The sequence below is a fragment of the Gymnoscopelus microlampas genome (assembly GCF_963454915.1).
Source record: "Gymnoscopelus microlampas genome assembly, chromosome: 18".
Taxonomy (NCBI): domain Eukaryota; kingdom Metazoa; phylum Chordata; class Actinopteri; order Myctophiformes; family Myctophidae; genus Gymnoscopelus; species Gymnoscopelus microlampas.
In genome coordinates, this window is record NC_139955.1 from 5,612,126 (window position 1) to 5,624,935 (window position 12,810).

General features: G+C 44.0%; 1 protein-coding gene across 2 annotated transcripts in view; it reads right to left on the reverse strand.

Annotated features, from left to right (window-relative positions):
* Positions 1-12,622, reverse strand: part of pdlim7 (PDZ and LIM domain 7) — a 74,290-nt gene extending 61,668 nt beyond the window's left edge. For both annotated transcript variants that reach the window (XM_084085648.1, XM_084085649.1), the window contains exons 1-2: positions 12,423-12,622; positions 7,965-8,063 (exon numbers count right to left, since the gene is read on the reverse strand). In XM_084085648.1, coding sequence (XP_083941774.1) covers positions 7,965-8,063; positions 12,423-12,452 — 129 coding nt within the window. In that variant the 5' untranslated portion in view covers positions 12,453-12,622. The remainder of the gene's footprint in view (positions 1-7,964; positions 8,064-12,422) is intronic.
* Positions 12,623-12,810: the final 188 nt, after the last annotated feature.

Sequence of the window (12,810 nt, forward strand, 5' to 3'; positions counted from 1 at the left end):
CCGGGGACTTCGCGCACGCAGCGCGACACACGGCAGCGATGCCCCCCCCCCCCCCCCCCCAAAAAAAACTATAAAAATGACTTTTTAATACGTGCCATCCGTCTTTGTTGCGAGCTAACAAACTAGCAACATCTGCATCGTACATCACTGTGAACCGTGAGCGGTTCAGAGTGAGTTATCGCTGCAGATCACTCCGTCGGACAACATCTGTGGACAGCTTTTATGGCGCGACATCATTTTATCTGATTGATGCTCGCCATAATTGAGGGGTTAGTCCAAAAATCTAGCGGTCTAATTTCCGGAGCAAGTGCAGTGCAGTGCAGCACAGCACAGCAAGCAGGCTTCTCAAAGCCGTGGTAGAAGTCAGTACTCTGATTCTTGTTGTTGTTTTTTAAGCAATACCCAGTGTAAAAAATACTCTGTTACAAGTAAAAGCCCCGTGGGGCAGGCTATTTAAAATTGTACGCGAGTAGAAGTACTAAAATCTTTTTTAGAAAAATAGCCGAGCTCAGATCTATTCTTGAACAGCCAACGTTTAACATAGGGCTTAAGTGTTTGATGTACCGTAGGTTTCGTATCAATAATCTTCAATCTGCAAAGCAACATGTAACTATGTGTCAAGTAATTGTAGTGGAGTAAAAAGTACGACATCTGCCACTGAGATGTAGTGCAGTTGAAGTATAAAGTATGAAATGGAAATACTCAAGTAAAGTAAAAGTACCTCAGAAGAATTGTACTTGAGTAAATGTACTTAGTTACTTTCCACCACTGTCTCAGGGGGAAGAGAGAGAGAGAGAGAGAGATATTTTTGTGTGCTATAGTATTTCAAAGCACTCGCCAACCTTTTCCAACTGCGGGGTTTCAAATTCACATCTTTCAAGTGCTTCCCTGGGTTGACCCTACAGGTAGGCCTGCTGTCAGGCTCCTGCTAGGCTAGGCCGCATTTGTCCACCCATCTGACCACTTAACACGGCAGGTGGTCAGGCGGGTGGGCCGCATGCATTTTCAGTGCATGTTTAACCCAGTGAGACCGGGAAACGCATCTGTCTCTGATTTCTTTGGCTATTCAAAAAATATCTTGAAAAATCAGAGTGCCGCGCTATTCAGGATTAAAACAAAAAAAAAAGCAGATCTGCAAGCTCATATCTGTTAAAAGAAATGGCAGATCTACAAGCTTGTATATCTGCTATTTTTTAATAGCCAAAGAAATCTTAAAATGTACACAGATGCGTTTCCCGGTCTTAATAGGTTAGTGTAAACGATCAATCAATCGATTGTGTTTTCCGGCTTGGATCAATGGAACTGCTGTAGTAGTCTATACTTTAATTCCCTGTTTTAATCGGTATCACAGTGAAAACTAATTTTTAAAAAGGTTTTAAAGAAACCTTAACGTTCGATTATGATTCAAATCTTAGTGTTTTGTCAATTATTTGGGCGGCCCCACTTAAAATATCCTCACCGCCAACCAGTGGTCCACAGCCCACGGGTTGGGGGAACCGCTGCTCTGCGTTCTAGACTCTTCCCTGTTATTGGTCTACTAGACCAATAAACTGGACCAATAACAAGAGAGCTTATCCCCAGCAGCCTGTGCATGCACTCGCCCGTTTAACTCCCGTTAACGGGCCACTTTTTATTCTTTCCACGGCTATTTGGAGGCTGCTGAGAGACAAGCCTGACCTTACATCAGTCTCAACGGCACAGCTGATGCGAGGCCAGAAATATCCCTCCGAGAAATGGAAAGCCAAACCTGCAGCCGCGGGGTCCGACCGGCCGCTAATGGCCTCACTGAGAAGAACACCTAACAGTAGCACTAACTCACCTTAAAGACAGTGCTGCTGCTGGAGCTGCCGGCCGGCAACAAACAGGAGGCAGTCACAGCTTTAAACAGCCATGGCACAAACTCCCTCTGTGGGCTTATCTATCAGGCGGTCTTGAATTATTAATTCAGACCCCTGTAACAAGTCTACTTTTACTGTTGAGTTGAGTGTGCGCGTGTGTGCGTGTGCGTGTGCGTGTGCGTGTGTGTAACTATACTTGTGAAGGCCCAATATCCTCACAAGTAAAGTGGAATTTGATAAACATGACATTGTGAGGACAATTTGCCTGATTTATGCTCGTCATGCACAGCAAATGCAGCAAATTGCCGATCTACAAGCTCACAATGCGACACAGCGTTGTGAGCTCGTAGATTGGCTATTTACGGCTTCAGGGTTGGGGTTGAAAACGGCAAAATAAAATTGCTGTCCCAAAACGTTTATGTCTCGCAAATATAGAAAATACAAAATGTGTGTGTGTGTGTGTGTGTATGTGTATGTGTATGTGTATGTGTATGTGTATGTGTATGTGTGTGTGTGTGTGTGTGTGTGTGTGTGTGTGTGTGTGTGCAATCAACAGACAGTCTAGTTTAAAAGGCCAGCCGCACCCACAGCAAGGATTTCAGGCCCCATCCAGCTGTGGCACTAGGAGAGACATTCATAAAGCTCACCACCACTATGCTTATTAACGTGACTTCATGTGTAATTTCCTCTGCGCGCAACGTTTGAGTCCAGCAGAGCGGCATGTGTTTGTTGATATGAAGCAGATGGCTCCCCAAGGGCTCGGAGCAACGCTATCGCCATGTTTATACGACCACAACGCCAGCAGATCGGCTAGAGAGACAGACAGAGAGATAGACACACTTATCCGCCGGGGGGAGGAGGGTTTATACTCCAAGCTGGACTTGATAGAGAGGGTCGCGCAACTCCACTGATTTCACTGGGAAAGTATTCCTCCGACGCTGGAGGAAGCCGTCATCTGGCAGAGGAAATGAAGGGCTGGTGGACATGTTGGATGTCGAAGCACGTCATCAATGTTGGGCTGGAAACCTTGCATCTCCATATTTCACCTTTTCGTTTTTCATAAATTAACCCCTTAAGACCTGAGGCCGATTAAAAAAATGTTTTCTAAATAACACGCAAAAAAACGCAAAAAAAAAAAAAAGAAAGTGCCCAAAACTGCAAACAATGAAAAGTATTAAGAAGAGCTTGTGACTTAACAATAACTACAGCGGACCCCCCCCCATTTCCTGACAAGTGAATGTTTGTTTTTTTTGGACATACAAGGTTTACCGCCTGACGGCGACGACACGAGACAATGGGCCGGTCTGTTGGCACTCGAAAGATGGATATGAGAAGAATCCCTGGAATGCAGAGAAAGCTGCGCTCTCCCCAGGCCCGCAGAGCAGAGCAGAGCGGAGCGGGGAGGAGGAAGGAAATAGTGTTCACAGAAGAACACGAGGGCCTAATGTCCTCGCCCGCTCATGCACCCGGTAGAACAAGACACCAGAAGAGCCAGACGGAAGCTATGGCCGAGGGACATCCATCAAACACATAGTTAGCACTCGCAGCTAGAGCCAGAGTGTGTGTGGTTTGGTTTATATATATATATATATCTTTTTTTTATTATTAAAACAATCCACACACTCTTTTCCTAAACCAATAACAGAAGAACAGAAAATCCCCCGATCTGCAAGATAAATGCTCAGATATATCATTTATTAAAGCGCACTAAAAAAACTGGGCCTTGGGCTGACCAAAACCCACAAATAAACCAAACAACTGTAATCCTCCCTTTTAAATCATCCCATCTCAAAACGTTACCTCATCCCAACAAATCAAACGCTAAAAGACACATCATGGAGCATACGGGCGTCGTGGTCGCTTTGCCGCTCAAGCGTTCAAAACGGAGCCTTTTGTCCTGTCAGTCCTCGTCGGGGGGTTCTTTATTGCGTAATCCCTTTAAAGTGACTGTATGAGGGGGAGATGCTTATCTGACGGCTTTACGTCAGTAAAAGACCACCCATGAAATGGATGTGCTGTAAGCCCCTCCATGCCGCCTGTCCCGAGCCTGCCGCCGGCACAGCCCGTCTTACTACCAGTGAGGGGGGGGGCACAGTATGTCTTTGAGCTTTTACATCCCCTGGATGGCTCGTTTCAATCCGGCAGTATGCCTGCTGTGATTCACTCGCCCCGGTTCCTTTATGACAGGTGAGAGCAGAGCCGACAGCGGAGAGAGGCAGAGGGGAGACCCTTTGTTAGTCCCACAGGGGGGGGGGGGGGGGGGGGGAATTCAGTGTCAACTTCACCCAGCTGATGGCTGCTCAGATGGCTAATTATGAGCACTCGGGGGGGGGGGGGGAGCAATAGGCTCTATGCACAGCAGCCATATTATCACTTCCTTCACAGGTGTTACCAATGATACTAATGAAGGCTCTGTTCCATTTAGTGTAGCACAGTGGTTTCCACGACCCCCATAACTCTTGAGTGTACAAATGGAAACAAATGGACCCTTAAGGGTCCATTTGGTTCCATTTGTACACTCTCAGAGTTACACACCTGTAAGGGGCCATTTGGAAGCCCACGAGGGTCCCTGGACCCCAACTGTAGACCCACTGGTGTAACAGAGTGTTTCCAGTGAGCCAACATGCACAATATCAGCACCCTGACTCTGTTTGACCAGAATGGAACAGAGCCTTCATTAGTATCATTGACCACCTGTGAATGTCTTCATAATATGGCTGCTGTGAATAGAGCCTATTATTAGTCAAGTGTCTTGCTCAGGAGGCTTCGAGACAGAAGACAGGGGGTTGAACCGGTGACCTTCTGATTACCAGTCAGACCTGCCGCTCTACACCACTCGGCTACGGCCGCCCCGGTGCAGACAGCGCAGGGAATGGCAGAGCAGACAGCACGGGAATAAAGCGGTGAGGAAAAACTTCAAGCAACAACGTGAGTCACAGGTTTATGGCTCCCATGCCCCGAAGCGAGAGAGAGGCTACTGGTTCCGGAAAACACTAAGGTATATATTAGCCACAAATCACTCGTTTACCGTCTGCTTATGACATCATTGACCCCCGTCTACACCCTCTCCCCCAGGCTACCAGACTGTCCTGAACGCTATATGACGGCATGTGAGACAAAGAGGGAACCGGAAGGGCTTTCACACAGTTAAAGAAAACACGCGAGTCATGTTTCTATGACAGGAAGGAAAGTAATAAAGACGTGTAAATGTACCTAGATCGTGAGCAAACTGGCGGTCTGCACTAGCTGATGATTAAGGCGGGATATATCACAGGCACACAAAAACAAAAATTATTTGTAGGGTTGCCGTCCTAGACTAAAAGACATGTTTTTCTTAGTCGAATCATAGGAATTTGTAGACCAATTCGATTAGTTGATTTAATCCAGTGGTCCCCAGAGTGGAGAATCTGAAAACTGATTTAATTAGCAAAAAATAGGGGGGAAATTGCATTGATCGGCTATTGATCGGGCTGATGATTTGATTCAATGACACTACTGCTGTCGCCTTCTGACATTCAAAGTCCTGAGCCTTGTCCCCCATCCACACTGACATTCCTGTAACTCAACACCCCCCCCCAAAAAAGAAAAAGACTGGTTTGTGTTTGGCCTTCGTCATCATATTAATACGTTTCTGCATCCGTTCGGCCTCGTTTTGGTAGAAGGAAAAGTGTTTGTTGACATGCGTCCAACGGGAACATTCTGTTTTGTTCTATCTGATGCCTGCCAGTGAAACGGCCAGGTAAGGAACGTGTGCTGGCAGGTGAGAAATGATTGTTGCGCTCAATGCAGGTTTAACACACACACGCACACGTTTTTTCCGTAAATCAATGGCCTACTTCGTCATACTACACTATGTATCACACAAAAGTGAAAAAAATTATCGATCTGCAAGCTCACATTAACGCCGGCGTCGCATCGAGGCGCACAGTTTATTTTTTCCATTTCCTGAAAAGTAACAGTTTATATATACACATACATACACACACACTATGTAAATCAGTATAATGTTTAAAGGTCGCCTCAGCCTCTAAGGTAACAATATAACACTGTCAGTGGAAAATGACTGCATAATAGAAAGCCTGGTCTGCCAGCAACGTGTGTATGATTGTGTGCGTGTGCGTGTGCGTGTGTGTGTGTGTGTGTGTGTGTGTGTGTGTGTGTCTCAAGGCAAAGAAACACTGCACATATAAGGCCTGGAAATGGCTTGTTGCCCTCTCATCCCCTTTAACATCAACGGCAGTTTATAAGAGAATCAGAGAGAATCCATTTAAAGCAAAGATTCAGTGACCTAAAACGGACAAACAGCAGTGTGTTCCAGAGGACGGATAAACAAACCGCTACCCATCATCATCACATCCTTACAGGGAGGGGAAGCATCACCTAATACCACAACGGACCCTCGGCAACAAAACAAAACACGCCAGACCACCGCTGACATGCCTCGGAAGAATGTGGAGAGCGAACGCCAAATTTGAAAAACTAACAGAAACCCGATTCACCGTGGAGGTCTATCAACCCCCACCCCCCCCTACCATCTAAACCAGTGGTTCTCAACATGGGGTGCGGGGGAACCCCAGTAGTCCTTACAGGGGTTCCAGGGGGTCCCCAGCAGTGTTGCCAGATTCTGAGAGAGAAACAAGCAACCAGGTCTAGGAAGACCAGCCCAAAAGAAGCGACTATGGGCCACGTGAGCACTTTAACATATACATCAGCTATTTGAAAATAGCAGATCTACAAGCTCACGACGCGTCGCGACGCGTTGTGAGCTTGTAGATCGGCTATTTTAAAATAAAATCTTGCGGGGAAATTATAATAAGCAGATCTGGCAACCCTGGTCCCCAGCTGAAGGATTGCTAGTTAGGAACCAGATCAGTAGAGAGTGTACGAATGGAACGCTCTCAGAGTTATGTTAGCGCTGAGGATTTTACATTGCAGATTGGGGTCCCAGAGATTAAAAAAATATATATGCTATGTGCTCTAATGCATACAACATAATTGAGGGACCTTGAAATCAAAAAGGTTGAGGATCACTGGACCAAACGTAACAAAAGAGGATAGAATCCAGATCAGGTTGGGTCATCGTTGCGGTGTGGCTGTGCTTGTGTTGCGCACGCAAATAGACGCTTTAAAAATAGATTGAAGCCCTTTACATAGAAACATAAGGCAGAGTTAAGGTGCGCTGGTGGGGTGACGGCGGGGTTGAAGAGTGTAACTGTTTGCCACATTCTTTAGGGAGGGAGGGAGGGAGGGAGGGACCCTCCTAAAAAGAAAACACTAGACGGGGGGATCTAATAGCGGCGTGGCTTCCTTGCGTCATGAGTGACGTCATACAGATCACGTCAGCACTCGCCCCAAATGTGGAGTTGGGGTCATAAATAGTGGCCTCAGACTTTACCATCCCTGGAGGGATGGTACAGATCCCTGGAGGGATGGTAGAGTCTGAGATAATACACATAAATAAATTCAAAACAGTTGTCGTTGGCGGATTTCAAAGATATTTGGGGGACTGAGTTCCTGCCTCTGCTGGCAGTGCACAAGGGATTTGGTGCTGATCGGCCTCTTGGTTTGAGAGATAACAAAAATGTGGGGGCATACCTATATACCTACTGTACACACACACACACACACACGCGCGCGCGAGAGAGACATACGGGCAATGGCTCCCAAACTTTTTTCATGTCAAGGACCCCCAAATTAATACTGCATTATGCCAGGGACCCCCACACAAGATGTGTTAAAATGAAATAGATTTCAATGCTATATTAAGCCATTAAGACCTGGAACGCATCTCTGTCACTTTAGATTTCTTTGGCTATTAAAAAATAGCAGATATACAAGCTCATAGCGTGGCACTGAGTGCCGCGTTATGAGCTTGTAGATCTGCTATTTTTGAAAAATCTTGAAGATTTTTTTTTCATTTTAGATTTTTTTCAAAAAACTATTTTTAAGAATCGGCTCAGGTCTTAATGCGTTAACTAATTATAAAGACCCCCTGTAACCCCGTCAAGGACCCCACTTTGAGAACCAGAGTTCCATCTGGACGTCTCGCTCCTTAAGCGGCCATTGTCGTCGTTAACATCGCAGATACAAAAAGGAGCGCATAATAAAATAGGAAGGTATCGTTACCCTTGACACGGTGAGGGGCATGCTGAAGTCCTTGCCTCCCTGCAGCCTGAAGCCCCAGGGCGCTGGGCCTTCCAGGGTTATGCTGTATACGTTCATGGCCTTGGGAAAGAGAAAGAGAAAAACAAGGGAAAAAAAAGACACCAACGCTTATTAGCTGGATGGCTCAGAAAACATTGTGTTCTAGAACATTATTTCCCCCCTGCTTCAATGTCAACTAGCGGCTGGGATTCGGTTCGAACTATTGAACCGGGGAGAAAATGGAAGACGCTGAAGAGGATATCACAGAATAAGGTTTAACCCACTAACCTGTGGGAGTGCAACCTACATACTTATGGAGTTCATTAACGCTGCTCTCTGGCACAAATTTGCACTCGGACGTGTTAAGAGTGCATATTATAACAATACTCTTAACAGCCCACGCACCGCAACTGGAATTTCAGCAGCCTATTAGATTCGGGGTTGAGTTAATCAAAGAAAGTGAAACTTGATGTTCCTCGTCAATCATCGTGAACTTTGGTAGCCTGCGGTACATACGTTTGGCAGAATGCAGATACAGCGAGGGCACGGGAAAGATATGTGCCTCAATGGTTAACGTTATTTGAATAGTGCATTTGCATTTATGGCTTTTTAAAGCCATAAAAAAACCTCATGTAATTCTAAGAACCAAGGGCAACTTGAGCCACCAAGTGACTGGCACCAAGTGACTTACGGGCATAGAGCTGGCTGACGTGACCTACATACCTGCACCCTCACTCCACTCTTTATGTGCCCCCCCCCCCCCCCTCCAGGGTTGCCAGATCTGCTTATTATATTTTCCCCGCAAGATTTTATTTGAAAATAGCAGATCTGCAAGCTCACAACGCGTCGCTGTGCTTGTAGATCTGCTATTTTCAAATAGCTGACGTATATGTTAAAGTGCTCGCGTGGCCCATAGTCGCTTCTTTTGGGCTGGTTTTCCTAGACCTGGTTGCTTGTTTCTCTCACAGAATCTGGCAACACTGCCCCCCCCCTCCCCACTACAAGATAGCAGCACTCATCATCATGACATACAGCCCCTTGCTGCCATCCAAGCCTACCTTGTCCTGTGGCGTTCGCTTGGCAACCCTAACCTGATGAGAGAGGAGGCTACAGCCAAAAGGTGGTGAGCTCTCTCTCTCTCTCTCTCTCTCTCTCTCTCCCCCTTTCTCCCTCCCTCCTTCTTGTGACAGAGGCAAGTCCTTGCTTCTCCACGATCCTCAGAGGCTATATAAGGAATGTAAAACTACACCAAACTATTTCAGCCCAACACCCACATGAGTCACGGAGAGAGAGAAGGGGGGGGGGGGGGGCTGGAGAGGGAGAACATCAACCACCCAATATTCTGGCACAGGTTTTTGCACATAAAACCTATGGACAGTTAAAAGTATAGACTACTTCTGAAGCAAAGAGAGAAGGCCCGGGCCTGCCGACGTTATGTGAAGCGAAGCCTGTGAGATCCTTGCATTCCTTCCAGAGAGCATGAAGTCCGTTTCAGTACAGTACAAAAAAAAAAAAAAAACCTAACCAGCAATTAGGTTATGACATCAAGCTCTTAAAGCGACAGGGGGACCTTATTTGCTGTTTGTTTTTTTTAAACGGATGCTTTCAAGTCAGTTCAAAAAAGGTTTTAAAATGTTGTTAGGTTTATTTGCTCTGGGTTGTAAACTACAGCAAATGAGAGGTGCAAATGCAGGTTTATAGACCTGCATGGGGATGTCACGGCACCCCAGGGCCCAGGCAGTCGAGTCCCCCTGCTAAAAGCCATGCAGTTGCTATAATAAGATGTTAGGATTCCTTGAGGGCGGCTAATCTAAGTTTAAATGCGAGTCTGTAATTATAAACAACACTTTTGTAAACGTCAATTTAAAAACACTTCCCACAAAACAAGCCACATTTTAGGGCTACCCTTTGAAGTCTTTACAACGTTACAATAGGAAAGGGGGGAAAAAAAAGATTTGTCCTGGATGACAATGCGTGAACACTTATCAACAGTCAATGTGATTAAGCTGCAACTTAATATCTGTGATTAAGCTGCAACTTAATAGCTGTGATTTTGTGGTATCAATATTGAGGCATCAAAAAGCTTCAAGTTAGCAAACCAACTTTAAAATGTTGGCTTCTTAGAAGAATGGGGCTTCAAGTTGTCAGAACACGTCACTACAGCCTGCCTATTGCCTAAGCAGCATACTTAATTTATTAGGAACATCCAGAGAGTAGGGTCTGGATGGATTTTTTAAAGTGTAAACGTTACATACATAATCAATATGTTCTCTCTTATCTGACAATAATGGTTTTAACAACAACAAAAAGATACTGAACACATTAAGAGAGCAGTGGTTCTCAAATGTTTTTAAAGGGCAAGGAACCCCACCGACCCTTACAGACGTGTAAGGGTTCATTTGGAACCCCCTCAAAAGAACCCCCGAGGGTCCGTGGACCCCACTTTAAGAACCGCTGTAACAGAGAAACCAACAGGGCCACAACAGGCAATACAAATAATAAAAAATACCAAACTATTGTATGATACCTGAGCCAATAACACACCATCAACAGGTGAAGATCGAGGAGAGGTTAAATTGTTATTTTACATAACACTGGTGAAACACAGTGGTGTAAAGTAACTAAGTACATTTACTCAAGAACTGTACTTAAGTACAATTTGAGGTATTTTTACTTTACTGGGGTATTTCCAATATTCTATACTTTTACATCGACTCCACCACATCTCAGAGGCAAATATTATACTTTTACTCCACTACAATTATTTGACAACTTTAGTTACTAGTTACTTTGCCGATATAAATTATTACATTATAAAACTTAGGCCCCATTTTATACGTAGGCCATTTGAAAATAGCCGATCTACAAGCTCACAACTGAGTTTGTAGATCTGCTAATTTCAAACATTTTAGTACTTTTACTTTTGGTACTTAAAGTATATTTTGATGCCAATTCTTTTGTACTTTTACTCAAGTAACATTTTGAAGTTTGAACACAGGCCTTTTACGTGTAGCAGTAAAGTATTTTTAAATTGTGGCATTACTACATTTACTTAAGTAAAATACAGTATCTGAGTACTTCTTCCGCCACTGGGTGAAACACTGAGCTTCATTCATCCGTTTAAAACTCGAGGCAGCAACACACACACATCATGATGAAGCCACCAGGTGTATTTCTGTTTAAATGACGTCTCTGCGGCCAAAATAGAAATATGTGTGTGGGCTCTTTTTCTGCAGTCATTTATATCACTGTCTGTCACAATGCAGAGCAGCTGAAACTCTGAGAAACAAGACACACAACTCACCTTGTATAGTCTAATAATAATCATTTTAAAAATGATTGTGTAAGTGTGTTTAATTGCATGTAATGTGTATAAGTGTATACATAATTTGTTTTTCTTTTCTTTTTTTCTCAACTCCTTCTGTCTTGTTTTTTGTTTTTGTATGTTATGGAAATATACTATATCAGTGGTTCTCAAACTTTTTCCATGTCAAGGACCCCCAAATTGACACTTAATACCCCACGGACCCCCATTTGAAAATATAAGCCAGGGAACCCCATAAGAGAAGATTTCTACAGCTATAGCAGTGATTCTCAACCATTTTAATTTCAAGGACCCCCAGTTTGACATGCATTAGGGGCTACAGACCCCCATTTAATGGCATTTCTTTCTCTGGGACCACATTTTATATTGTAAAATCAATGTTAATGTAACTCTGAGAGTGTACAAATGGGTCCATTTGGTTCCATTTGTACACTCTCAGAGTTACACACCCATAAGGGTCCATTTAATGTGTATAAGTGTATACATAATTAGTTTTTCTTTTCTTTTTTCTCAACTCCTTCTGTCTTGTTTTTTGTTTTTGTATGTTATGGAAATATACTATATTATATGGAGAATCAGTTATTTAAAGATTTTATTTTAGTATAGGCTACTGCCATTTGTGTGTATGGGGGGGGCGGGGGGGGTATCTGTATGAATATTTGTGTCAATTGAGAAATCAATTAACTATTTAAAAAAACAAATACAGGACCACACTGGAAATAACTATTTTATTATTATACTTTATGGTTGATCCTATAGGTACGATCTTTATATTCTATTTTACCAAAACATTTTTTTGGGCCGAAATAAAAATCAATCAATACACCAAGGTTTGTTGTATAGTGCAACATACTCGAAAATCTTCCAGCACCTTGGACTCACTCAGGCCCATGCATACATATACACTGTGCAACAGAACATGTAATAAAATAAAACTAAATAAAAACTAATCTAAAGTTCTGCCGAAGACTTTCAACGCGGTTAGTAAGTGCACTTTATTACCTTATATTTCAGATCAAGAGTTTCTCTAAAGTCTTCAATTAAAAGTTGTCTCTCAAAGTGAAGTTTTTAACTCCTTCTTTAAGAAACAGAATGAATGATCATTCCTTCCTTACCTCTTGTCCCTCCTTCAGTTCACCAGACATCCTGTGATCAAAGTCTTAAAAAAGAGCTTTTCTAGTCCCCGAATCCTCTTATTAATTCAAAGAATAATCAATCAAATGATCAATAAATGAGGCTCGATCAGATCCAAGCCCTGGGACTTCCTCAGACGTCAAAAAGGAACAGCGGATCCCGTCCAGAAAGCAGCCTGAGATCTATTCCCTCTCTGAGGATTTAGATGTTCTTAGTACCACGGTGTCGCTCCAAAAAGAACAGATCTACAAGCTGACAACGCGTCGCGAAGAGACGCGTTGTCAGCTTGTAGATCTGTTCTTTTTGGAGGAACCGGCGATACTCTCGCGAGGCTGGAGAGTTAAGCCACTCCCTAGGAATTCCTTGAAG